This window comes from Schistocerca cancellata, chromosome 4, assembly GCF_023864275.1.
Source record: "Schistocerca cancellata isolate TAMUIC-IGC-003103 chromosome 4, iqSchCanc2.1, whole genome shotgun sequence".
In the NCBI taxonomy this organism is placed as follows: domain Eukaryota; kingdom Metazoa; phylum Arthropoda; class Insecta; order Orthoptera; family Acrididae; genus Schistocerca; species Schistocerca cancellata.
In genome coordinates this window covers 228,406,189-228,431,997 of record NC_064629.1, presented here as the reverse complement: position 1 = coordinate 228,431,997, position 25,809 = coordinate 228,406,189, and the positions used below count along the sequence as shown (strand labels likewise).

Sequence of the window (25,809 nt, the reverse complement as noted above, 5' to 3'; positions counted from 1 at the left end):
CTTAACTTTTCTTCAACCAGTTTTATGCAGTCATTCCACTTTTTGCCACTCTAAATAGTTACTCCCCGATACTGATGGTTGTGGCGAAAGTCATTGAAACTATACCCCCCCCCCCCCCCCTGCAGATACCAACCTGGTTGGAAAATGCGACATACAAATGAGAGGATGAGATGAGAATTACATGTGTGGATACTGAACACGCGAACATAGTGACACATATTTAGAACAGTAGTGTACAGGACAATACTGGTTTCATGGTACAAAATGATTACAGAACAGCAGACACAATTGACATGGTGAAATGAGGTCTACATGCCTTCAAAGTAGTCTCCTACAATGTTCACCAAATGCTACCAACAATGTGGGAGGTGTCAATACCATTTACGTCACTTTTTGCCACACCATTTCTAAGTTGGATCATCAGTTGTTGCACAGCATTGGCAGTGTCATAGTGTCACAAACTGCCTACCGGGCGTAGGGGAGCATCACAGTTGCTGACACACACACACACACACACACACACACACACACACACACTGCTTTATGTGGTTTCATATTGTCATGCCATATGACAGCACTGCTGCCCTGTCAACAAGATTCAGACGTTTCTCCCAAATGCTACATTGTACTTGTAGCACTAAGGTGTCCCTGTAGTACTCTATGCTCATTGCTCTGCCATGTGACATAGAAAGCATTACTCATGAGGGCTTCGACCCATTCACTGTGACATTCTCTTGCATTTCTCCCTCAGAGAATGGCTACTTTAATGTTCGTGCACTGCTCAAGATGAGTACTTCCATCTTCCACAAAGCTCACCACACAACTGACATCACAGTGCACTCTGTGCTATTACCAGCAATCACAGAGCTATCTGTTGTTGGAATACACACTATGCCTATATAGCCCCCACATGACAAATAGCAGTTTGTGATCCGCTCACTTCCTGCAGGGGGGGATAAAAAAAGTAGTTGCAATTACGAACTTATAGCATGCTGGAATAATTGTAGGTCAACACTTCTGTTAATCAGTACAACGAAAAATTTGCAAAAGCTGCAAATTTCTCTGTTTTTTATTCATACAATGACTAGTTTTGGACTGGGACCGATTTTCAAATCATCGTAACAGAAATCAAATTGGTATTTCCAAAAAATGCAAAAGCCATGCAAAAAATGTGAAAACTAAAAGTTACAGTGTATACAGGCTATCTGTTTGAAAATAGACCACTGCCCAAAACTGGTCATCAAATGAATAAAAAAAAGTGAAATTTGCAACTTTGGCTAGTTGCAATTATTTTTGCCCCAAACCTTGTATTACAGATGTTGTCAACCGAGAAATTTAACAATGAATCATTCTGCCTATTTATGCACAACATTTATTTATTTATTTAATCTGATGTGATAATGGATATCAGGCCCCTCTTACATCGGACCAGGGTTTCACACATACAGTACCTTTATTACATCATAGTTATCTAAGAACCTTTATATTTTTGTTGGGCGTAAAGAGGTGTTAATGCCTTCTTGTACAGTGCAGTTATGTGCTCAGTACGATTAAAATTTTCATCTATTATTACTCCTAGACTCTTCGCTGAGGGAGAGAGATTGATATTTGTCCCATTTAGGGTTAAAGATGGTAGGGATTCCAGATATTTGTGGCTAAAGAGCCTAGAATAACCCACCAGTACCACTTGCATTCTTATCAATTGCCTGAATTATTATGGTTTTATACACGGCGTAGAATTTTCGGCACATTAGAAAAAGAAATTCAGAGGAAAAGACACGTTTTGGAAATATCTTTGATGTGCAGCAGAATGTATGCTGCGTATTTTCGTATTACAAAAGTATACAGTGGAATTCCACCACCCAACACTGCATGTTACTTTCCAAATCATTGAAATCGAGATTGCAATGCACTTCTATAAGCCAGTCATAGCTCATGTCACGTGATGTCGGCAGCTGATGACAGCGGATATTCAGAGCATAGGACATGTGACGTAGTCAGCCAACAGTATCACTGTTAAGTAGCACGAATACGCAAGCAGGGAAAGTTAATAGTTTAAATTAATATACATAATATTGCCACAAGAAAAGCAAAGCTTTCACATATAATACTGGTCTCCAAAGTTAATAAGCTACAAGAGAAGCTAAGCTTTTTGCGAGTGTTACACTTCAACATATACATCACACAAATGTGCAAGTAAAATTTTTAATGACAAATGTCTGATCTTCAGGGTTCAAAATTCTTCTAAAGGGCTCATCTTCAAAGAGTTCATATTTAAATGAGAGTCAAACACTCTGTGATTTAAGAAAGTCACGGTACATTCTCCACACACAGTTTAACTTACATAAAAGGATATTTACTTTGAAAGTAATGCTTTTCAAACCACCATTCACAATATTTTCCTGTGACCCGTTAGAAACAGGTTCGTTTCAGCAGTTACCAGAGAGCGCAGATAACAGGCTACAGTGCGCTTGGGCAGCTACCATGATGTAGGAAGCCCGTATGTACATACTGTAAAACATTGAAAGATCATACATTATGTCATAAAATAAACAAGACATCAGAGGATACTCCAAGAGCATCGGAATTTCGTGAACCATACTAAAACGTGCACATTCATAGTGCATACTTAAAGTGCACATTCATATGTTCAGATTCCCAAGCTTTTCAGTGTCGTTTTCAGGATGTAAATTTTCTTGGAGCATCAGTACTGTATTACATCACTTTGGTTCTTTACTATGGCATAATGCCATACGTGCTAGAAGATGAAAGCGTGCACTTGAAATGCAGCGAACGGTTGAAACTAGCCAGTACTGAGGAATTAAACATTTGGTTTTAAATACATTGACTGCCTCTGTGCTAAAAGGTTAATAGAAGTCAAATTTCCTTAACAAACAGACAAAAATAACTTCATTGTTCTGCAAGGCGATTAATGCTTGACTGTCAGAAAGGTGCAACTAAAATAAAATCTGAAACTAATGACATATTTTAGCCTTCCATAATTATGTGAATATATTTTAATTCACTTGATAGCTCCCAGCCACAGATATTCATTTTGTTTTCATTTGCCGTGAGGGTAAACAAAAGGGAGACAGCAAAATCACTAAATATGAACACGGGTCATATGGAGACTACCCACTACAACTAAGACTGCTCTGCCAGCAGCCCCGGATCTACAATATTTGCGAACCGAGTCAATACTAAAAAAAAAATCTTATTTTCAAAAATATATTCATCTTGTAGCACACATCTTTCTGAAAAGTCTGAAACATAAAACATGTGTTCAAGAAAATGTAAGACATGTTATTTGGTCTTTAAGTGTGCCAAAGTGCAGTATCACGCCTCTTCATAAAGCATTCTTCTATCGCATGTCACTGTATTTCGCTCTGTGGAATTTAAACATGTATATTCTGTAATGGATGTCATCAAACTGTATTCAGGACAGTGGAAATTTAAATGTCCTGTGGTGCCTCTCCTGATCCCAGTCGGTCGGTTTGACAGCCTGCCCCTCTTTTTTTTCTTTTTTTTTTAAAACCCCTCACAATTAATAATGGATGGGATTATTTGTAATTGGGAGAACAAGAACTCTTCAGAAAATTTGCACTCTTTATTGCCCATTAGCTAATAACTTGCTGTTTTGTGTGATGTAAAACCAAATATAGGATACATAAAACCAATAAAGACAACATATAAGCAAGAAATTACACATTTCTTCAATCCTTAGCTCCTAGCATTTTTTCTGTCTCTAACCTTGCTACAGCTTTACATGGCGTGCTTTCCTTTCTGTGAAAGAATCTATTAGCTTATCAAAGTTCGTCAAACGTTTTGCTACATAAAAATCGAAATGTCGTTATCGAATACTGAAAAAGCTGTTAACACAAATAATACCCAAGACTCATGTGGTTTCTCGATCTAATTACGTATATTTTGTCACTGTCTGATAGATAAAACAAAATAGGCCTTTCTAATATTGCAGCAATTTTGTAACACACACCAAATAAATGAGACTGTTTTGGCAAAAATGGCAATTTTTATAATGCGACAGAATATAATTCACGAAGTACCAATACCAAATGCCTACTAGGCCTACTACAAGCAAAAAGCTTTATGTTAGCAAACAGTTTCACATTTCATTCATACGCACCAGCTTCTCAAGCATGAGATTGGAAAGAAGTACTAAGAAATTTTTACATAAATTTGGAATTGTCTTATTCTTCCATAATTTGTGTGATATCCCAGTTTCTTCTCCTTCCTCGTTCTAACAAACAATCTTGTCATCACCAATTCTGTAGCTATTCCTGCCATTGTCAAAATTTGTTCGCCGATTACCTTCACTAACTCTGCCAGAATCACCAGTTAAGACATCCCGCGATTATTCTCCGGTTAGGCATTGTTACATGTTCAAACAACACTTTTCCATGTTACTTCCAGAATAGAACTTAAACGGCTGCTAGCCAGGGACTGTATAACTGGTCCTTACTAGCAATCTGGCAAAAAAATTTTCTTCAAAATTTCCTTTTCTTGAATACACCGAGAAGATAATGTGTAATCTTTCTCACCTGTTATTCCTGTCAGTCGTTTATTTCCATTTTGGTAGTTTGAATCTATGGATTTGGCTAGTAATTATAACAACGCTAATCATTCGCAAACCCAATCAACCGCATAATCTGACAGCGATTAGCATTAATCCGTTCGGTCTTACTCTGCTCAGCTCGTATACCCCCGTCACCTTCTGTCTGCAGAGAGTTTATTTATAGATGCAACGAGGATTCTCCTGATAGACATCAGGTACACTATGCACGCATTCAAAAATCAACTTACGATTCATTCAGAAATCGACTTAAACTGTTTAAAGATGTTCAAAAACCAACAGGGAAGCACTTCAAAGTCATGGGAATAATCAATAGACAAACATGCGCTGGATGCTAGACGCTTTGTGAAACAAGTTTTTTTTCCTCAAGAATACGAATTTGGCACCCCCTTTTCCCGGTAGCATCTAGCTGCTTGCTGTGACTGCTTGCACAGCCAACAGCTAAATTCCTGTATGCAGAAGCGGGAGAATCTACTGCTCAGACACTAATCAACTGCACATGCGCATGAGCCCGCTCGTAACTGCTAAAATGAATCAAATGTAAACAACTGTGACTTCACGCTCATAGGAGGCAAATTGTTGTAATGAAGCACTGCATCGTCTTCCTAAAGCCTTTGACACATTTTGCTGTTGGCAGACGCTTGCAAGAGCACTGTGTGTCATCGTAAATAGCGCATTTCCTTTGTATTTTCATTTTTTTCTCATGTTTATGTTTTATTGTTGAAGTATTATTCTGCAGTAGCGGAATACAGTAATATCCTTTGTTAGAGTATCGGTTCTTACCAGTCAAAATTACAAAAATTTAACTGAAAACTAAAACAATTAAAAATTTCCGGAATTCTAAAAAATTCCCAGGTTTTTCCCAGTTTTCTCCCGGATGAAAAAATTCCCGAGTTTCTCCCGGATCTCCCGATTGTCCCGGGTCGTATACACCCTGTTTAACCCTATATCCTGCACCCATTTTGAAAATGCAAACACAGGTTTCTGTCAAGATTCTCAATGGCTGTCTTTAGGTTCACTGGCTTTGCACTTAGATACAACTTGAAGTTATCAGCATACATGTGCTATATGCAGCAGGATAAAACTGATAACTTAACTCACATACAATGAAAAGTGTATAGAGCCTAATACTGAACCCTGTGGGAAGTCAAATACTATCTCCATCCATTGTTACTATAGGGTGACCAACACAGACACAATGCACTGCTGGAGATATGTCAGATATAAGTAAAACCACAACATTGCACTTTTCGAGAAATTTAGTCTCCTAAGTTTGGCAAGTAAAATATCGAACTCTACTATGTCGAACACTTTGCTGAAGTCCAAGAAGCACGCGGTAGTCACCTCTCCTGCATCGATGGCAAGCTTCACGTCATCTGTTACCTTTATTAATACAGTGCTGCAATGTTTACCAAAAGTTTATCCGTATTCATCTAATATGTTGTTTGCAGTTAGGCAATTTGTTAGCAAGTCATGGACTATATATTCTAAGACCCTGGACAGTGTAAGAAGAATGCAAGTAGGTCAGTAGTCAGGGTATCCTGTGGCAATGTCATTTCTAAGTAGTGGCTTAACTAGTCCCAGTTTCCAGGCCTCAGGGGAAACACTTGTGGTAAGGAGTCATAGAATATACCTGTTATAGTGAGAAGTAGTGGGACAATAATAGGCTGCTTCATTTGAACTGGGATGCATGTCCACTAGGGTCTGATCTGATATGTATGTCTGCTTTTTAGATGGTACTATAGGTAACATGCTTTAGATAGAATTTTTCATGGCTACAGTTTATTACCCCATGAAGAAATCAATGAGTCTCTGTTTTGTTTGCAGCTCAATTGTAGCTGCAGGTAATACGAAGCACCAGTTCAGTTCTTCAGCTTGGACAATGGGATCACTTCCAGCTTTTTAGGGTGGTGATGACCTCGATGTTTAGCGCCCATAAGCCCCAACACACCACCATCCAGCTTTTACTTTGCCTGTACCAATACCACACAGAGTTTTCCCCAGGACAGATGGTCTATTATTGTTGTATGTTAGTGTATGGGTATGCCTTAGTTTTGCATTTCTCACAGCTTGACTGTGTGTTCTGCTTCTGCTTGTACTTTTAAGCAATATGATGTTGCACTTGGTATGTTTAACGTGCACAATTTGGGACTCAGTTGTTTTAGTTCTTCAGTTAGTCAAGATGCAGGTTTCCAACTTATTTTTCCAGTATTTAGACAAGCAGATTTGTCATACAACTGATTACGTATGTTAGTAAATCCATGAAGTTTTTTTTTTTTTTTTTTTTTTTTTTTTCTTATCTCTGAGACAGGATTAGAAGACGTCCCTGAAACTATTTCTTGCACCTTAGCTGCAAGCTGACATAAATTAATGTGTTTGTAGTCCAGGTATGTAGTTGCGGTTTCTATCTGGGACGTTCTAGCAAGTACATCATGAAAATTATGTCCTGGGCAGAGATGCCAGGTGCAGATATTTGAGAGGTACAAATTACTCTGGGCATTTCATTGCAAATAGATCTACGAGAGTGTGACTACTCTTCGTATGATGGGTAGGGGCAAGCTGAGGTAGCAATACATTTGAAGAAGGAAGCATCAACTTAATTTGTATAAAAAAATTTGTATCACCAACTATAATTACACGCTCGTATGTTGATTCAAGACTTGTATTAGCAGTTTCGAAGCAGGCAAACCTGTGTACTTTAGGAAGTTTATAGAAAACATATATCAGGCACTTTCTGTTAAGAGATTTCATTTCCATGAACATATATTTCACTTGTTTATCTTAATTATTGTTATGTTTAGAAAACAGTAGCTTATCTTATAACCTCAAAACTTTCGAAAAAAATATAACTCTGTCCATAGATAAACCATTTGTATGTAAACAAAAACTGTCAGTCGACAACATGGCGGATAATGCAGTGCGCCTGTGTAAAATATGTGATAAAAAGTGTTTGTCTTGTTGCAAAAAAGAAGAAAAGCCAAGAAAAAAACAAGGAGAGGAGAATGTAAGTAAAATGAACAACTGATAGTGCGTAACTTTAAACTTGCGAAATTGAAGTAAATGATTGGAATCGTTGCTTTTGCACAGGCCTGCTGCAGCATCCAAACTGCTGTCGAGATTGTACTACTGTAGTAACTGAAGATCCATGTAATTTGCCAGCTGAAGATGGGTGCAAACCCGAAATGCATATTGGCATAAATAAAACGCATTAAAAAGTGGCTGGTTGCTGTATTTTTACAATGAAATATCATTATCCACGGCCACGGAGCTCAACAGTCCAAATATAATGGACAAATTGCTTTTGACTCTGGGTCAACACTGGTGAGGGAACAGAACAAGTGCTGAGGTCGGGCAATGCAGGTTCCTGGAAGTGAAAGCAGAAGATATCTTCAGGGAGCTGGAAGATTTTGTGACTATGGCCAGTAGGATTAGGAACAATCCAGCAATCAAACAGCCAACTAGTGACAGGACACTACACAATGTTCATTTATGTTGATGGTCAAATGCCATCCTCTGCACATGCATCGAACCCCTGCTGGTTTTCCTGCACTGTGCCACTATTTTCTAGCTTTATTACTTCTCCATATGCAACAGGATGATCCACAGTCTTGCAGAGCTCCAGACATTACCTGACAGATAATTTAAAGGGGCGTTGACACTCATTTGAGTGACACCTAAAATTGCTTTACATCTTACTATTTTGCTTGTTGAGTTCTATCTGCTAAGTAGTCCTGAAATCAGTCACAAAGCAAGTCTGATAATCTGAACATACTTTGCTCACAAGGATGTAACATGCAACTTCAAATTCCTTCTATTAATCTGGGCACTGTTATCAACTGCCATCTGGATTTCAAAGGTGATCTAAGTTTCACAACATTATTGATGGTGGTATTAATGCCGATTCCTAAACATGAGATTGCCTGCCTGAAAACAGGAATGACATGCAGCTTTATCCAGCTACTTGCTACCCTCGATTGTTCCAACCACCTACAATAAACTGCCATTACAAGGAGAAAAAATTTCTTCGTACAATCTTCATAGAATTAGACAGGTGAATCATCTGGTGTCAAGATGCGTTTTCTATGATGAATTATGTTAGTTAATTTTCTACTTTACAATCACTTACCTCAATATCTCTAATTTCAGCATTTGTACAACATAAGGAATCTTGTTATGGATCTTTTGCAGTGAACATTTTCGGAAGATCAAATTAATTATTTCAGCCTTCTATCACACTACTTCTCATTTTTTTCCCCTCAAATTCATTAACATTTCTTGGATGGCCCTCTAACACTAATTTTGGATTTGTTTAGGTTTTCTGCATTCATCACAAAATTTCTTGCCAGACCTGCCCAAAGCATATTGTAAGTTGCTTTTGAACTGTATACAATGCTAATCCACAGAATTGCCTGTAGAGGTGACCAAATGATGTCGAATGCTCAAATCATTTGTATTCTGTTACTTTTAACACCTGCTAAGCAGAAATATTTCCCCTTTTTTTCAATTTCCTTTAATGCATATATTCATTGATGCTATAACATTCTTATGTTCAACAAACTGAAAGTTCTCTTCAGTTACAAGGATATCCAAGACATTATCCCCTCAAACTGATTCTCCAACTGCAGAAGCTGTTTTCAGAAAAGACATTCAGAAGGATTACATACAAATTCCTGATCCTGCACCTTATTGCAATAATTTAACTCTCCCAATCTATAGCTGGGAGGTTGTAATCTCCCCTACAAAACATTAAAAATCACAAAATGTATCCAAAATATTTTCCTAGTTTGCTGTAAAACATTCAGCTATCAACCTTCATGGATGAAGCAACAGGAGGCTAACAAATAGCATATCTAGCTTCTCTGTGTTCTCAGTTTAATTCTTTAATTCACTGCAATTTTTGTGTTTGAGAGGTATAGTAATGTGTTTTGGTAATGGTAATGTGTACATTCATGCAATCATCATTCGTTTGTTTTTGCATGGCCAGTAGCCAGTAACCACAGATCAATCAGTTGAGAGCATCCACTGCTGAAGCACCATGAGACTATCAAGTCACATATTTGACTTTTTCGGTTTTTAATCATAGTTTAATTCTCAAGTTACTAGCAGGAGGTACTTGCTGAGTGCAGATGCAAGAGGAGCTGGCTGCAGTTCGTAAACAGTTGAAGATACTTATGAACATGTCAGCCACCTGCAGACTGCTGCCTCAGGATGTGGCAGCAGCAGAGAAACTGGCACGTCACATGGAACATCTCTGGTGTCACTTGTTTCACTCACAGGCTCTGCCGTCAAGGCACCTTCCTGCATACCCGACATGGGATCCACACTCTGCAGGGTGAGTGGTGGGTTGTTATGCAGTCACATCACTCATCGTAGAGTGTCGATGTGCAGACTCGCCACCTGCCCTCGCACATTCACTCTGTGAGTGGGCAGGTGGCCACTCCTTCAGCAGGGTCTGAGCAGATACAGGGGGGCAGGGGGTTTACTAGTTATCGGGAGCCCCAATGTTAGGCACATTGTGGAGCCTCTTAGTGAAATAATGTCCAGGGCCAGACAGAATTCCAACGTGCACTATGTGTGTGTGTGTGTGTGTGCCAGGTGGCCATGTCTGAGATGTGGGGGAGGCTCTACCTATGGCTATTAAGGGTGCAGGGTGCCTTAAGATTGAGTTGTTGCAAATGTTATCACCAATTATGCCTGTCACTTGGGTTCGGAGAACATCCTCAAATTCTTCTGGCAACTGGTGGAAGTGGTGAAAACTGCTGGCCTCACTTGCATGGTGCAAACAGAGCTCACAATTTGTAGCTCTGTATCCATGGTCTATCAGGGTTCTTTGATTTGGAGCCAAGTTGGGGACCTCAACCAGAGGTTTCATTGATTCTGTGACAGTCATGGCTGTAGATTTCTGGGCCTGTGTTATAGCATGCAGAGTTGTACGACTCAAGTAGTTGAGTACCTGAAGAGTACATATGAGACTTCTTTTTCCTTGGCCAGGCAGTAGTTCGAGATTCCTGCTGAATGTTTGTAAGTCAATATGTGGGGAGCAATATCAGATCACATACAAAGTAGAGACACTTTGACTGTCGAAATTTTAACAGTGAGTTGTTTAAGTATTTGTAATTTCTGGCCCTCCAGAAAATTTCTTTTGTTCAAATTATTCTCAGGACTAATAACTGGCTGAAACACAAAGTAAAAAGCTCCGAGATATTTAGCAATTATTGGTATGTATATAGGAAAGACATTAGATGCCATAGGAGTGCGAGTTCATTGCAGTAGACAAAAATATTGTCTCCAATGCAGCAGAATTTGAGTGTGATAGTGAAATCATCTGCAAGAATGTAACAAGTCTAGGTCAAATCGAGTTAATTGTTAGACAGTTTTACCAGCCACCTATTTATGCTGTGATAGTTTGAGTATAATTAAAAAAGTCTACAGTCAGTAGCAAGTAAATACCCAGGTCATTCAATACTAGTTGGAAGCGACTTTAACCTACTGTGTAGATATTAGAATGTCTATGGATTCACTGCAAGTGGCACGGGCTAACAGTCTTTTGAAGCACTTCTGAACATGTTTTCCGAAAAACTACCTTGAACAACTAGTTAGACAACCCACACACAATGGAAATATATTAGACCTTGTAGCTACAAACAGGCCTGACCTTATCGACAGTGTCAGAAACACGGATTAGTGCTCATGATGATATTGCGATGACAGGAGAGTGTTTATGCTTAAAAAAAGCATAAGCAATTGTTAGATTCCCACTTAGCAGTCAATGGACATCATTTAGCTCCAGCATGGAAGATATACAGGGATTCTGGGCAAAGTTTAAACAGACTGTAAATCACACTCTGGAGATGTATGTGCAAAGTGAGTGGATTAAGGATGGAAAGGACCCACCATAGTCTAATAATGTTTCAGGGAACACTGAGGAAATAAAATATTGCACTCTTGGTTAAAAATAGTGCACAAATTCCAGCAGGCAAACGTTAAAAGTTCAAGCGTCTGAAGATCAATGCACGCAGCATACAACAACCTCCACCATCATACCTTGCTCTTGCTGAGAACCCAAGACAATTCTGGTCGTACATAAAATCACTAAGTGGGTCAAAGGCTTCATTCGGTCACTCATCGAGCAGTCTACGGAGACAGCAGAAGATAGCAAAAGGAAAGCTGAAGTTTTAAATTTCATATTTAAGAAATCATTCATGCAGGAGGATCATACTAACATACCATCATTTCACTGTCTTACAGACTCCCACATGAAGGACATAGAAATTTGCATCTGTGGCACACAGAAGCAATTGAAAGATCCGAAAATATATGTTGCCAGGTACACATGGAATCCCAATTCAGTTTTACTGAGAGTATTCTGCGGATCTGGCCCCTCATTTAGCCTGTGTTTATCGTGAATCTCTCACCCAGCGAAAAGGTCTCAAGCAATTGGAAAAAGTACAGATAACTCATATGCTACATAACTCTTGAACACAATCTGAGTTAGAATATAACAAACTTCCTTGAGACAGAAGCTTCTACCCACAAGTCAGCATGGATTTAGGAAACACTGCTCATGCAAAACTCAGTTTGCCCTTTTCTCACATGATATCTTACAAACCATGGATGGAGGGCAACAGGCAGATTCCATTCTTCTAGATTTCTAGGAAGCATCTGACATGGTGCCCACTGTAGACTGTTGATGGAGGTACAAGTATATGGGATTGGTTCCCAGATATGCAAGTAGTTCGATGAATTATGAAGTAATAGAACCCAGTATGCAGTTCTCGACATCAAGTGTTCATCAGACAATAATATCATTAGAAGTGCCCCAGGGACAAATGACCTGATGAACAATTTATGGTTACTTGCTGATGGCAATGTGATATATGGGAAGGTGTCATAATTGAGTGACTGTAGGAATATAAAAGATGACTCAGACAAAATTTCTAGTTGTTGTGATGAATGGCAGCTTGTTCTAAATGTAGAAAAATGGAAGTTAATAAGGATAAGTAGAAAAAAAGCCTTGTAATACTTGACTATAACATTAGTAGTGAGCTGCTTGAAAGTCTCATCAATTAAATATTTAGGTGTAATGTTGCAAAGTGATACAAAATGGGATGAGCACACCAGGATTGCATTCACACAATAATAATCAAGTATAGTTATTGCAAGACACTGCTTAACATTTCAAATAATGACCTTAGACTTTCGTGGGCAACAATTAAGATGTACCAACATAATTTGTCTGCTCACTAAGATTCATGATCCATCAAGGTTCATGATCAAGCCACGGTGTTTATTCAAAATAAATTAAAGGTATACTGAAAGATAATATATACTGTGCTCCACATCTTTTACTGTAGTTCGAATTAAGGCTGTTCCTCATAACAAACCTACGAAGATAACCAACTCCACCTCTTGACGGGATATTACACCATGGTCTTAACATGATAACTGAATGCCCACAGTGCTTTTATCTTCAGTGTTATGGTCATGCTTATACTCATTAAACCACAATAAAATAATCATCAGTGCTTGTGCTCAGTCCCCATGGATTTCATCCAAATCAGTTTTTAAAACTGTTTCTTCCACATTTCACAGGATTTGCTAAAATGATCATTTCATAAGGCTATCAAATGATAACTGCCAGACATCTGACTCAAACTTACTCTATGACCTCATAAAAGATGCCCTCTGGCATTTTACAAACCATGGAATTGGTCATCAACTTCAGTGATCTGTTCCTGCCACCACTATGAAAGTTTCTTCACAAATCACAACATTCAGATTATGTGCTCAGTGCCACTCTTAGAAGAACTTTAACACAATGCTACTGATTATTTCAATGTATTTGGTATAAAAAAATTTCACCTGGAAATACTGCATGGCTGAAGAGTCTTCAGTGCGATCTGTAAAAACTGACGAATCCTTTCCAAGTTTTACTTTGCTTACAGCTTCGTGAAATGCTCTAGCATCTGAGGAAAGAGGGAATAAAAATCAAAGGATTAAATCAACAAACTGGACTGACATGGCAGAACAGAAGCAGTAAACAACAAAATTGCATTGATGCAGAACTTCATACCTGCTACACTCTGAAATCTGAATAGGAGGCTCTCCGTATCAAAAGTGAATACATAACCTTGTGGTCCCACTCTAGCACATTCAGTTGCCCTCGAAATGGGATATTCACCAATACTGTCGTAAGTACTCTCATCTGAAATTTTTAAAAAAGAAAAAGAACTCTTTGAAAATATACAAGACAGTTTATAAATGAAAAAAATACTTAAAACTTTTTGTTATCGAAAGATACGTGTTATGCACAAACCAAACACTAGAACATATGATATTTACAAACTGAAGTGGGTTAAAAAAAAAAAAAAAAAAAAAAAAAAAAAAAAAAAAAAAAAAAAATTTAACCTGGAATTTTTAAGAAATTAAAAAAGTCTGACACAAACTTTAACAATGTCCTTCATACCAATTTGATCAGTGTAGGGTCAGCTGCAGTATTTGGCACATTTGTGAAACTTTCTCATTCAACTATTAACTATGCTGTTTGAAATCAATATATTATTTACAGCACATCTCATAAAGGTATAAATATACCAAGAACAGGTTAGGCAGGCTTCTACAGGTTCTTGAATATATACCACAAATAATTCATAACATATGCTTTTGTTACTAGGAAACTTTGCTTGATGAGTTCCCTGAAAAAATTGTACCATGTGACATTAATGAAAGTGACAAGGAGTCTTGTATGCATGGGTCCACAACTGCTGCGAATTTCCTGTGTAGGTTGTTTTATTTTGAAATAATCACTATTTTTTGAGTTAGCTGTTAGCTAATTCCCCCCTCCCCTTGAATATTTTAGAGCAACCTCTTATTTTTATCACAGTGGAAAATTGTACGGATATAGCATCATATAATCGAACCATCACTGTAGATGAAAAAACATTTGACGGTGTCCTTAATGGATCCTCGTAACCATTGTAGTTGTGGGCATAACTACCTCATATGTCAACCCCATCCGTAAAAAAGAGAAAATTTGACCTTGATGCGAGTTTTGTCACTGTAGCTGCATACAAAACATTAAAATAGTTTCATGTAAAATTTAAACTGAGATTACACATGTTGTAAAACAGACCTGAAGTCCTGGTAGAGGTGTGCAACCATAACAACAGTAACTAAGAAAGTGAGTTTACAAATGCTGATAAGTTGCATAAGTAACACAGATCCAGATCATATGCAAGATTCATGCCACCCACCAGCTCAAAAGTGTGTAGTATTGTACTGTGCTGGTGAAAATGAATTAAATTTGTTTTATTGAAAAATAATTATTTTAATTAACTTTGCATTGGATGTGATGCCCCCTACTGAAACTATGATCATACCAAATATGGTTCTATATGACAACGTAAATGGTGCGTCTTTTATACTGTACTATACAAGTGGCCTTGCATGTAAGTACTAATTGAGCTTTTATTATTTTATATTAATATTCGTATTTTACACTTTATCAGAAGAGCTGCCCCGTACCGATACAAGCTTATGTTATGGCTCCATTAGCAGTGCCTTGACAATATAACTGTATTCAGCTATTGGTTAAGCATATTTCTTGTATATGACATGTTTTGCTTGACCTTTGTACAGACGTTATTCAGCATACTTGACAATGCATGTAATGATCTTGGATGGTATGTATTCATGTTCTTCAAAAATTGTGTACAATTAATTTCATTTGAGATTTATATAATCTCAATTATTCGGTTAGGCTGTATTGTACGATATTATTAACACTTCTCTTTACCTGTCACCAGGTCATCTGGTGACGGACTATGCTCAAAACACGTCATGAGCACAAGAAAGGATTCAGTACCATCTGGATCTATATCTCTTATGCGACTTAGAAGCACTTTTAAATTCACTTTCATTGAAATTATACACGGATGCTGCCACATGTCTTCCCCAAACTGATGTGTGGAATATATGACACAATATGCTTAAAATTAATGTTAGGAAAGGAACAGAGGTAGCTTGAAAATGTCCAAGGGATTAAATTAGCTAATTGCTAAATCATGAAATACTGATTATTTCAAACTAAAACAGTCTATGCAGGAAAATTACTTCTCTCAGGGAATTCTCAGCAGTTGTGTGCCCATAGATGAGAATAAGTATTTCACATTTTACATTTATATATTTTGTATGGAAAGTGTTGAACTTCTACAAAACTGCTGCAAAAGTGCATATAGGATCTGACTGTTTCACCAAGTTCATGCAACTTCATACAAATAATTAAGAGGCACAGAACAATTGTTCCAACTTAATATATCATTTAGGCATGTTCCCAAATCTAGCTGCAAAATTTTTAAATTACTTCATAAACTTTGGCCAATCAAAAGTACAGTGTGGTACTTTGAACTAAATCAGAATGCTGGCTTTCTTTGAAGATAAAAAGTGCTACCCATATTTTAGCCCAAAACACAAGAAAATTAAAAAATGCTCGCCAACTTTTTTTCCCCAACACTTGGCAACATCTGAAATCAATACTGAATGTCAGCACTTCTGTTTTGTTTGCTGTGCTATATGAATTCTACAAAAATGAATGATGCACTTTCTATACTGTATGATACACAACACGGGGCTAGTATTGAGAAGCTGCGGTGGCTGAACATACCAATACAGAACGTCAGTGTGCAAACAAGAATAGAACAGGAAACTGATAATATTTTACTTTATATTATTTTCTGAAATATAGGTTGTGTCGAGACTGATCGGCAGCATTGGCCTAGGTTAAATTTAAATTGACTTACTAAATCCAACAAATGCAAGATCGTGAGAATCACCATAATTTTACACTTATTGGATTTCAGTGGATGTTCTCTATTTGCCATTTTCACAATTTCATAGGCAAAAATAGATAGGTGATATCAGAAGGTGTGTCAGCAGGTTCAATATTTCTAAGAAGCTAATTCACTTGCAGTTACAAGAAACAAGTATTCATTAATGTCCATTTCTATCTTCATTTGTGCTCAACATAAAGGTAACGGCTCTGTTTCTCATGTTAGCACAATTACAATAGCAAAGTGCAGCTTAACCCTCAACAGCACAGTGTCGCAACTTTTCTCTACCACTATCCATATCCTAATACTAATACAAAATTTACGCATACAAATTTCTCAGTAACAGGATAAGCTGACAAGCAGATTTCACCTAAAGACATGAAAGATTTTCTGTTAAATTAGTAATATAAGTTGTGAACCAGAATATCAATCACTGAGTAACGAACAAAGATTGTCACATAATTCACAAGGGATTTTTATCTTATGTCTCACTATACAGTCTGTCAATAAATTTGCTGGCTGCTGAATTAGCATGGTACACGCCACTTTGTTAAAAGTAGTGTCAGGCTCATAATATTTCTGCAAACGTGAAATGTGTGACCAGAAATTTATTCCACATCCTGGAAGCAGTTTATGATATTAATGAATAATCTCACTTAACAGAGCAGCTAATCCAATCTGTGACAACACATAACTGAAAAAAGATTCCACCAGCCCAGGTGCGTTTCCTACTTTGGAGATGTAAATTGCCTTCAGTGTCAAACATCCTCATACAACTTCATGCCAATTTAATAAAGAACAAATCAAGATTATGTACACAAAGTGTGTAATGGCCAAGTTCAAGTGGGAGCAGCTTTTGTATTGCAGACCTGTAGCCCTCCAACTTCCATGTGATTGGTTTGCTAAAAAAAAAAAAAAAAAAAAAAAAAAAAAAAAAAAAAAAAAAAAAAAAAAAAACATCTCAGGGGGAAGCACAGCAGCTCTAATGACAAACTGGAGGACAACAATGAATGACAAACTGGAGGACAACAATGAATGACAAACTGGAGGACAACAATGAATGACAAACTGGAGGACAACAATGAATGACAAACTGGAGGACAACAATGAATGACAAACTGGAGGACAACAATGAATGACAAACTGGAGGACAACAATGAATGACAAACTGGAGGACAACAATGAATGACAAACTGGAGGACAACAATGAATGACAAACTGGAGGACAACAATGAATGACAAACTGGAGGACAACAATGAATGACAAACTGGAGGACAACAATGAATGACTGCTGGAGGACAACAATGAATGACTGCTGGAGGACAACAATGAATGACTGCTGGAGGACAACAATGAATGACTGCTGGAGGACAACAATGAATGACTGGAGGACAACAATGAATGACTGGCTCCTGTCACGGCTGCAGGAAATTCGTAAGAAGGAAATCCTCCTGCTCATTAAAAACTGAGATGGCTGTGCTCAGGGCTCTGGCAACTACTTTTGAATAAAGACTTCAATGTTACCCACAATGTTGGTTTTTATCTTATTCTGAACACCCCTCATCCTAATATCACTATAGGCTTCAAATATTTTTCTGCCTTTTTTAACAGTTTTCAATACATTGGGACCAAGTGATAGGAAAGCAGATGAATTAATGCGCTGACAAATAAATGGTGATAATTTTACATTATCAGAAAGTAGGCCATGACAATAATATTTTTGTTGATACAAATCAAAATGATACCCAGAATATACTAGTGAAACATTTTTCACAGAAAATTTGCTGTTACAATACTGGGTGTAAATTATTAAGGGAAGAGTCAGCAGTGGATATAAACATGTCAGAACTTACTGAGTGCCACCCATGTATAAATAATAAAAGTAGATGATTAAAGAGTGTCAAAAGCACAAGGAATATCTGCGATAAAATTCAGAAAAACAACAACAACAATGTTGTCATCACAGCTAAAAAATTTATCAGGTTTGAGATGTTGTTGTCTCATTGATTTCCAAAATGACTAATAGTGTGTTACTCACTTGTGACTATTGAAAAAAAGATATAGTAATCAACCTATGTCTGATCACTCTATTGAGATTAATGTAAATTTATTTAGGCAAATAAAAGCTACAACTTTAAAACTGCCACATCCAACTTCAAGAGGAAGTATTCAAAATGAATACTGAATACATCCGATTCATATAGCGATCTGAGATTTAATTTAATCAGCCCAGGTGTTTATTAGTTATGACACTGTATAAAATACCGAAGAGTGAAAGGACATGCTAGATGTAGACAGAATTTAAAAGGTTGTTGAATGGTGAATGCAATGATACACTACAGGGAACTAAAGAAGTAAGACAGATTAGTAAAATTCCTTAAGTGAAGCACACTGAGGAATTCAGATAGCACAGATAATAACAAAAGGTTTTAAAACCACAGTGATTTAAAACACAAGAATACAAACAGAAAAACACTTTTCTACAGAAGTTTCAAGGACAAATCTTAATGTAGCAGGCAAACATTTGCTTCAAAAGATGAAACTGATCAAACATGTTTTGAATACCATGACAACAGTCACGTACCACAAATGTGTTTTAAGGCCCTTGTAAATGACCAAACAATTTGTCAAATTTTACTATAGTTGCCAAAATTTGACTGTGTACAGTGCTGTTTGATGTGTGTGCCAGAAATTCTGATTGACATAAAATTTGACAACATGGCAAACATTGTTAGTGTTGATTTTTTACTGTGTAAGCTTTGTGAAAAATTGTTTTATTTCAATTTATTGCAGTGTATCTTGACTTTCCACAGCCATAGAAATTACAATCAAGGATAAAAACAAAATAGCAGTGGTAAGTACCAAAATGGTAGAGGTATTACCTTTCCCCGTGCACATTATGCAGGAAGAGGTTAAGAAGAATATCAATATTCTATGTACAGTATAAAAAGAGGAGTGCAATAAAAACAGAAAAATGTAAGTGCTCTGGTTCTTAAATGGATCATGTAGGCTATATGTTCCCACACTGCCATATCTTAATGAACTGTCTTTGGAGGACCTAGTAGAGGAGAATGAATTTTCGCATACTTGTGTATTATTCTTCAATGTGAGGGCGAAGTAACTCTAAACAAATCATTAAAATTTCCACTGTATAATTGCAGAAAATTGATGCAATCAACAGGTTCCAAGAGTAACATTCCCTTTAACAGGTTTTAATGTGTGGAGATGCTTTATCATTACTACATTACATTGCACTGCATTAATACTTGTTCCATAGATCATGAATACAACATCTCGTAATAATGTGGAAAGTCAGTTTAACATAAGGTTTCTTTATGTTATGTAATTTTTAATTAATACCTAAAAATTCATCTGTTCAGTAGGAGTAGTTGTCATTCTGTAATTATTTTAATTTGTTTTCTAAATGCTATCTGTCAGACTTTTAATGCTATTTGGTAAAGGACCAAAGACTTTTGTGGCAGCATAATTCAACCTCTGTGCCAAAGTCAGATTTACACTAGACTAGTAAAGCTTATTATCCTCTCTTCTAGTCTTGCAGCTATGCAATTTGCTATTGTTTTTGAATTGGGCTGGGTTATTAGTACCTAATTTCTTAAGTGAATATGTATTGTGAAGGTACTGTGAATATACCCAATTCCTTAAATAAATAAATATCTGCATGCTGATCTCCAGTGGGCTACAACTATTATTCCTATTACACACTTTTGTGGAATGAATACTTTCCTTCTCAATGATGAATTATCCCAAAATACGTCATATGAAAGCAGTTAATTACAACAGGCACAATAGGCTAATTTACTGATATGGTTATCACCAAAATTTGCAATAACCCTTATAGAATAAATAGCTGAACTCAAACAATTCAGCAGATCATAAATGTGTTTCTTCCAATTCAATTTCTTAACAGTGCACAAAACTGGAAAGTTTGAACATTCTGTTTTACCAACATACTTGTGTTCAAAGTCTATATTTATCAATAGTGTTATGCAATTTACAGTACAGATCTGTACATATTGTGTTTTCTAAAAATTTTGTGGGAATCCATTTGCAGAGAACCACTTAATTTTGCGAAAGACATTTACAGTTTCCTTAGTCAATTCTTGTTTGCTGAGTGGGATTACTGTACTGGTATCATCAGCAAAAAGAACTAACTTTGCATCCTCATGAATATAGAGTAGCAAGCTATTAATATATATTGGGGACAATAAGGGACACAAGATTGAACTGTTCTTGATACTTCCCCACTTAGGTTGGTTGGTTTTTGTAGACTATCTGTATAGTTAATTTCAATCTTCTTCATTCTTCAAGTTTAATTCATATTTAACCATTTGTGAACTGTACCACTCATTCCACAATAGGTAAGCTATCTAGAAGATTTCCACGATTCACACAGTGATCACAAAAAAACCCAATGGGTGGTGTTCAGTTGTCAAAAGCCTTTAATATTTGTTCAGTGAAAGCATATATAGCAATTTCTGTTGAAAAGCCACTTTGAAAACCAAACTAACATTCTGTTAGTACTTCATTTTTACAAACCTCCATTTGTAGCCATTACCCCTAGTGTCAAAATACAGCACACTCAAACAGTACCTGCTTCAAAAGTCAGAATAAACTGACAAATGCTGTATGTATGTATGTATGTATGTATGCACATTTGTATGCATGTGTATGAACTTTGACAAATTTGTGACTAAACAACATAATATTCAAAATTTTCACAAATATAACAAAATTTTTAATACTCTACAATTTTTCTGAGTATAGAATAAAACAGTATAATACATTCACATCAATACAGTTTATTCAACAAAGTCTCAAAATGGAAAAGTAGTATATAACATTATGAACACTCTTAGAACTAAAGATATGTTGCAGATTTAATGTTCCACTGATTAACAACAAAATAAAGCCAGCAATGACCAAACGAAATATTTCTACAAGTGTGACATTTTAGTCGTCGTCATGAATTGTACAATAGCATGAACTGTCACAAGTGAAGATTCAGATGTACACATAGGAAGTCAACCATGATGACATGTAGCAGAATTTCTATAGGACATGTAAATTTAAATTTGTTGAATGCTTTCAATTAGCCAATGTTTAAGTTTATCAGCATTCAGATATTCGATGGTCTACGGCAGTTTATTTTGCAGTAAATACTTTTACCAAATCTGAACACATTTAAGTGACTATAAAATTACTACTACTTTATTGAGTAAAACAAATAACATATTCTCATGTAACAAATAATGTATTACCTCTAAAAGATCCATAAATAATTTTCTGAAAATATAGTGGGAGTCTGAGGAAACAATAAGTGCTTCACTCTAAAAAGAAATAGAAGAAATCACACACTGCCATTTTCATGTACCAAAATATATTTTGGGCCTCATGTTTAACGTGACTTGATAATTTATACAAGTCAATGTTAATGTTTGTTTCCTGTTTCTGTTTATTTAATTAATATATCCACCACTCAGCATTTGCACACTCTACCAGGACAATATCAACGTTCATTGAATAAACAAGTCTCAAAAATTACTTAGCAATTTGGATTACAACAGTTTTTGAATTCAAGAGTGTGAACCACTTTTACAGATATTTCTTTTTTTCCATTTTTCAAGGCATTTAGCGAGACAATGTGTCAATGAAGGTAATATATTAGATAGATTTGTATCTGTACATCCGTAACTATTGTTTTCTTAAGTCAAATTGTTGATATATCACTCTTTGCAGTTGTTATACTTATTTACAGACTATCTTGAGTTATACCTACACATTTTTCTTTCCTATACAAAACTACATTTCCTGTAAAAAAATTTTTTCTGGGCCCCCATGAGATTTGCACCACAAAAAAATTTTGATATTGAGGGGGGCAGGGAGGAATCAGAAGGAATTAAACAATAGTTTTTTTTGGAAACTGTTCGTATTTTACTCAAAAGTTTCACATTCAAACTAGGTATTACATAACTTACGGTACTCCCAATTTTGTATTTACAGTTAGCATACATCTTACAAATGTTACATCATCTGCAATAAGCATAGATTTACAGGGCATGTTACTGGGTAGCTCATTTACAAAGTATTATAAATACTAGTGCCCAAACACTGTTCCTTTAAGAACAGTGAGAGTAACATTCAAGAACTGACTTCATTATTTAGTTTAGTTTCTGCATTTTCCAAATATCACCCACACAACAACCCACCATGATGTGGAACATGTCATAGGTTTACAAACAGTTATTTCTCTGTGAAAACTCTGCTACATCATGATCATTTACAGAGCTGGAATTTAGTAATCTTAATCTGCAACAAAATTCAATAAATGTAACCCACAACTTTTTCTTGTTTATGAGATTTGACCCAATTGTAAAGGATGGAAAAGGAAACTGGTAATGCCCTGTTTCAATGGTACTATCCAGGCATTTGCCTGGAGTGATTTAAGGAAATCACAGAAGACATCTGGCCAGCCATTTGCAGATTTCAACTGCCATCCTCCCAAATGTGAGTCCAGTGTTCTAACCATTGGGCCACCTCATTCATTAGGTGTAAAGTGGGCATTACTGTCTTCAACAGCAAGCACAGTGAGTGAATGGCACACGTTTGTTTCCAAATGAGACACACACAGTATACCATCGACACTATCTGTGCAGATATTTTTATTGCACTACAGATACAAAAATAAATGGGAATCAGAAATTACTCTGTAATGAGCAACAGGAGACCAACATCACTTGTACCAAGCTATTCAGAAAATATCCGTGAACAACCTGGTGTTCAGACATGGATAATGCTGGTTCATTACTATGAAACTGCAACTATGCTACAGGAGATCCCTCGCATATCCAAAATACGGATAGGTCAAACATCAGCCACTTCATACGTAAACAGAAAGTGCTGACAATTACACTTCTTTCATCCAAAATCTGAAACGAAAGTTCACTCAATAAACAAGTCGCTGAAGTCGCGCTCTGACGTTTCTCGCCTCTGGTATTACCAAGCAACAGTCAAAATACTGCTTCGCAAAAATCAGAGTTAATCATATGTCGTCAGCGTTATAGTTAGTACCTATACACTACAGCTGTTCACGACCAATAGTGATCACTTCAAACCGACGCTGTTCAAACTAGAACTTTCCTTTTTAACAAAGAAATTTCTAATGCGCACCGAAGGTTCAGTTTTACATACGAAATATTTTCCACAGTACAATGGCCTTAAATGTTTAATCTCAAAATTTTCTAAGAAATTTCGATAAAAGTAAGTTTGCTTGGTTTGTACCGGTATCCAAGTCTCAGAATGAGTTTCAGTGACTACTTGAGAAATAAAGGAATTGCGATGGCTAAGAACGTCCTTATGCATAACTAGGTGAATAACTGAACAAACCTGCTCTTTTTTCCTATACTTTTCTCTTCAAAAAGACGCGTCGGATACACACAATGAGATGTTTGGTACAAGAGAATTTAAAGAGAAATAAGACTGATTACCTTTCCGAATTTTTGCGCTGAGGCCCTGAGGATCGTAGTCTAGCGTAACAACCACCGAATGTTCATATTTTGGCACAAATTCACACGTAGTAGTAGCGCACAAGACATTCACCCTGCGAAATATCTGCGCCATTTTTCGTATTAGATAAGATAGCGTGACACTAAGCTTATGCCTACAAGCTCGAAGCAGTGCAAAGAACTTGAAATACAATGCTGCAATGATGAACTTGACCACAGTAAATTATCCGCATATTTACGATAGGTTCTCAGATACTGACCTATAGACGTGGAGGTATAATAGTAATTGTACCTCCATGTCTATAGGTCACTCATATTTGGTCAATTTGTTTGCAGCATTAAGTGCTAGGGGCCAACTGTAAGACGCCGCATAACTGCTGTATAGAGTATTACAAGAATTTCAACGTAAATCAGATGCATTCTTCTTTACTTATTTCTTTACCGCGAATACTTGGATTATTTTGGCGGTGTTATTGAATATTTTAGAATGTAAACAAACAATAAAAAGAAACGGAAACAAGGCATTTGCAGAAAAAGGTTTTCAACATGTACGAAAAACCAAAAATATCTTAAGGAATCAAATTTATTTATAGGCAATAAAATTCGCAAAATTAAAAAAAAAAAACAACATACTTTGAATCTTCTCAGTGTCCATTATGATAAAAAAATTTATTAAGACACGTTACATGTATAAAAGAACTTATCTCTCTTCGATGTAGGCCTATGCTTTCAAAAGCAGACTGTACACTTGATGGTCCAACAAATTCTTATCACTGTATTTATTTAGCCACGACAACATTTTTATAAACGCTTATCATGTCACGTTCAGCCTATAATCTATACACGAATCACTCCCGTGATCAAATTCATTTGACAAAAATGAGTGCATGATAGTGGCAGCATTTTTCTTAGGCGAATCTATGTATGATAATCTAAGCACATAGTGCAGTTACTCGGCGTAGTTTTATGCTGACACAGAAGCGCTTCATAATGTTGGCGTTGCTGAGAAGTTCCTTCTTGTATTTCTTTTACCAGAATAATGCAGATAATTTTCCATTCCTCCAGACATATGTTGTAGTGTGTGCATAGTATTTTAATGCCTAAACCAGTTTAGTACAGTCTACATAAAATGTGTATGAACCCTTTGACTGTTGTGGACGTGCTAAGATGTTTTCCGGGCTCCTATGAGAATCTTAACACGGCCCAGTCTACCTTTCTCAACATCTAAACGTATTCTATCTGTCCTGCCCCTGAGTGCTATAGGCGCATACGACGCGGCGTCACTCAGGCACATGGGTGCTGTTGACACCTTTGACACACACACACAACCGCATTTGTGTCCCGTTTAGAGGAGGTCTTCTAAGTTAGGGTTTTTTAGTTGCAGCATTTTGGGCATTTGTTGTTGGGTTCTACTGTTGAAGTTTCTGACTTGTCTTTACGTTTCTGGTTATTTTTCAGTATAGATATTAAGGTCGATCCACACTTGAAGGAATGGGATGGGGTGGAATGAAAAGTCAAAACATTCCACAATGTATTTCAAGTGGAGTCATTCACAAAGGACTCAATGTTTACGTTTGTGTGGGGAACTGAGTCGTCGGCTAACATCGGAAGTTAACCGATTTTCACTGCACTCACACGTGTTTCATAGTGGATTTAGCGGTTTTGAAGCTTCCTAGTCTTTATTGTATTATTTTGTTTTGTTTTCGTAATGTCGTGCAGTTGTTCCATGAGTAACTGGATATTTTTTCCATTGAATGTTCATTGACCAGAGAGGTCCGATACATGAAAGCAAAAATTGATTTATAGCCAATTTACACTAGTCATCAAGGCAATGGCAGGCGACATCACTGTCAAATGGTGGAATAT

General features: G+C 36.7%; 1 protein-coding gene across 5 annotated transcripts in view; it reads right to left on the bottom strand.

The window, feature by feature from the left end:
• The window catches only part of LOC126183488 (histone-arginine methyltransferase CARMER), a 106,169-nt gene extending 82,041 nt beyond the window's left edge, over positions 1–24,128 (bottom strand). For 4 of the 5 annotated variants that reach the window (XM_049925516.1, XM_049925518.1, XM_049925517.1 and 1 more), the window contains exons 1-3: positions 23,926–24,127; positions 13,665–13,796; positions 13,454–13,557 (exon numbers count right to left, since the gene is read on the bottom strand). In XM_049925516.1, the coding sequence (XP_049781473.1) occupies positions 13,454–13,557; positions 13,665–13,796; positions 23,926–24,058 (369 nt within the window). In that variant the 5' untranslated portion in view covers positions 24,059–24,127. Of the gene's footprint in view, positions 1–13,453; positions 13,558–13,664; positions 13,797–23,925 lie in introns of all 5 variants that reach the window. The other variant, XM_049925521.1, reaches the window with a different exon arrangement.
• Positions 24,129–25,809: the final 1,681 nt, after the last annotated feature.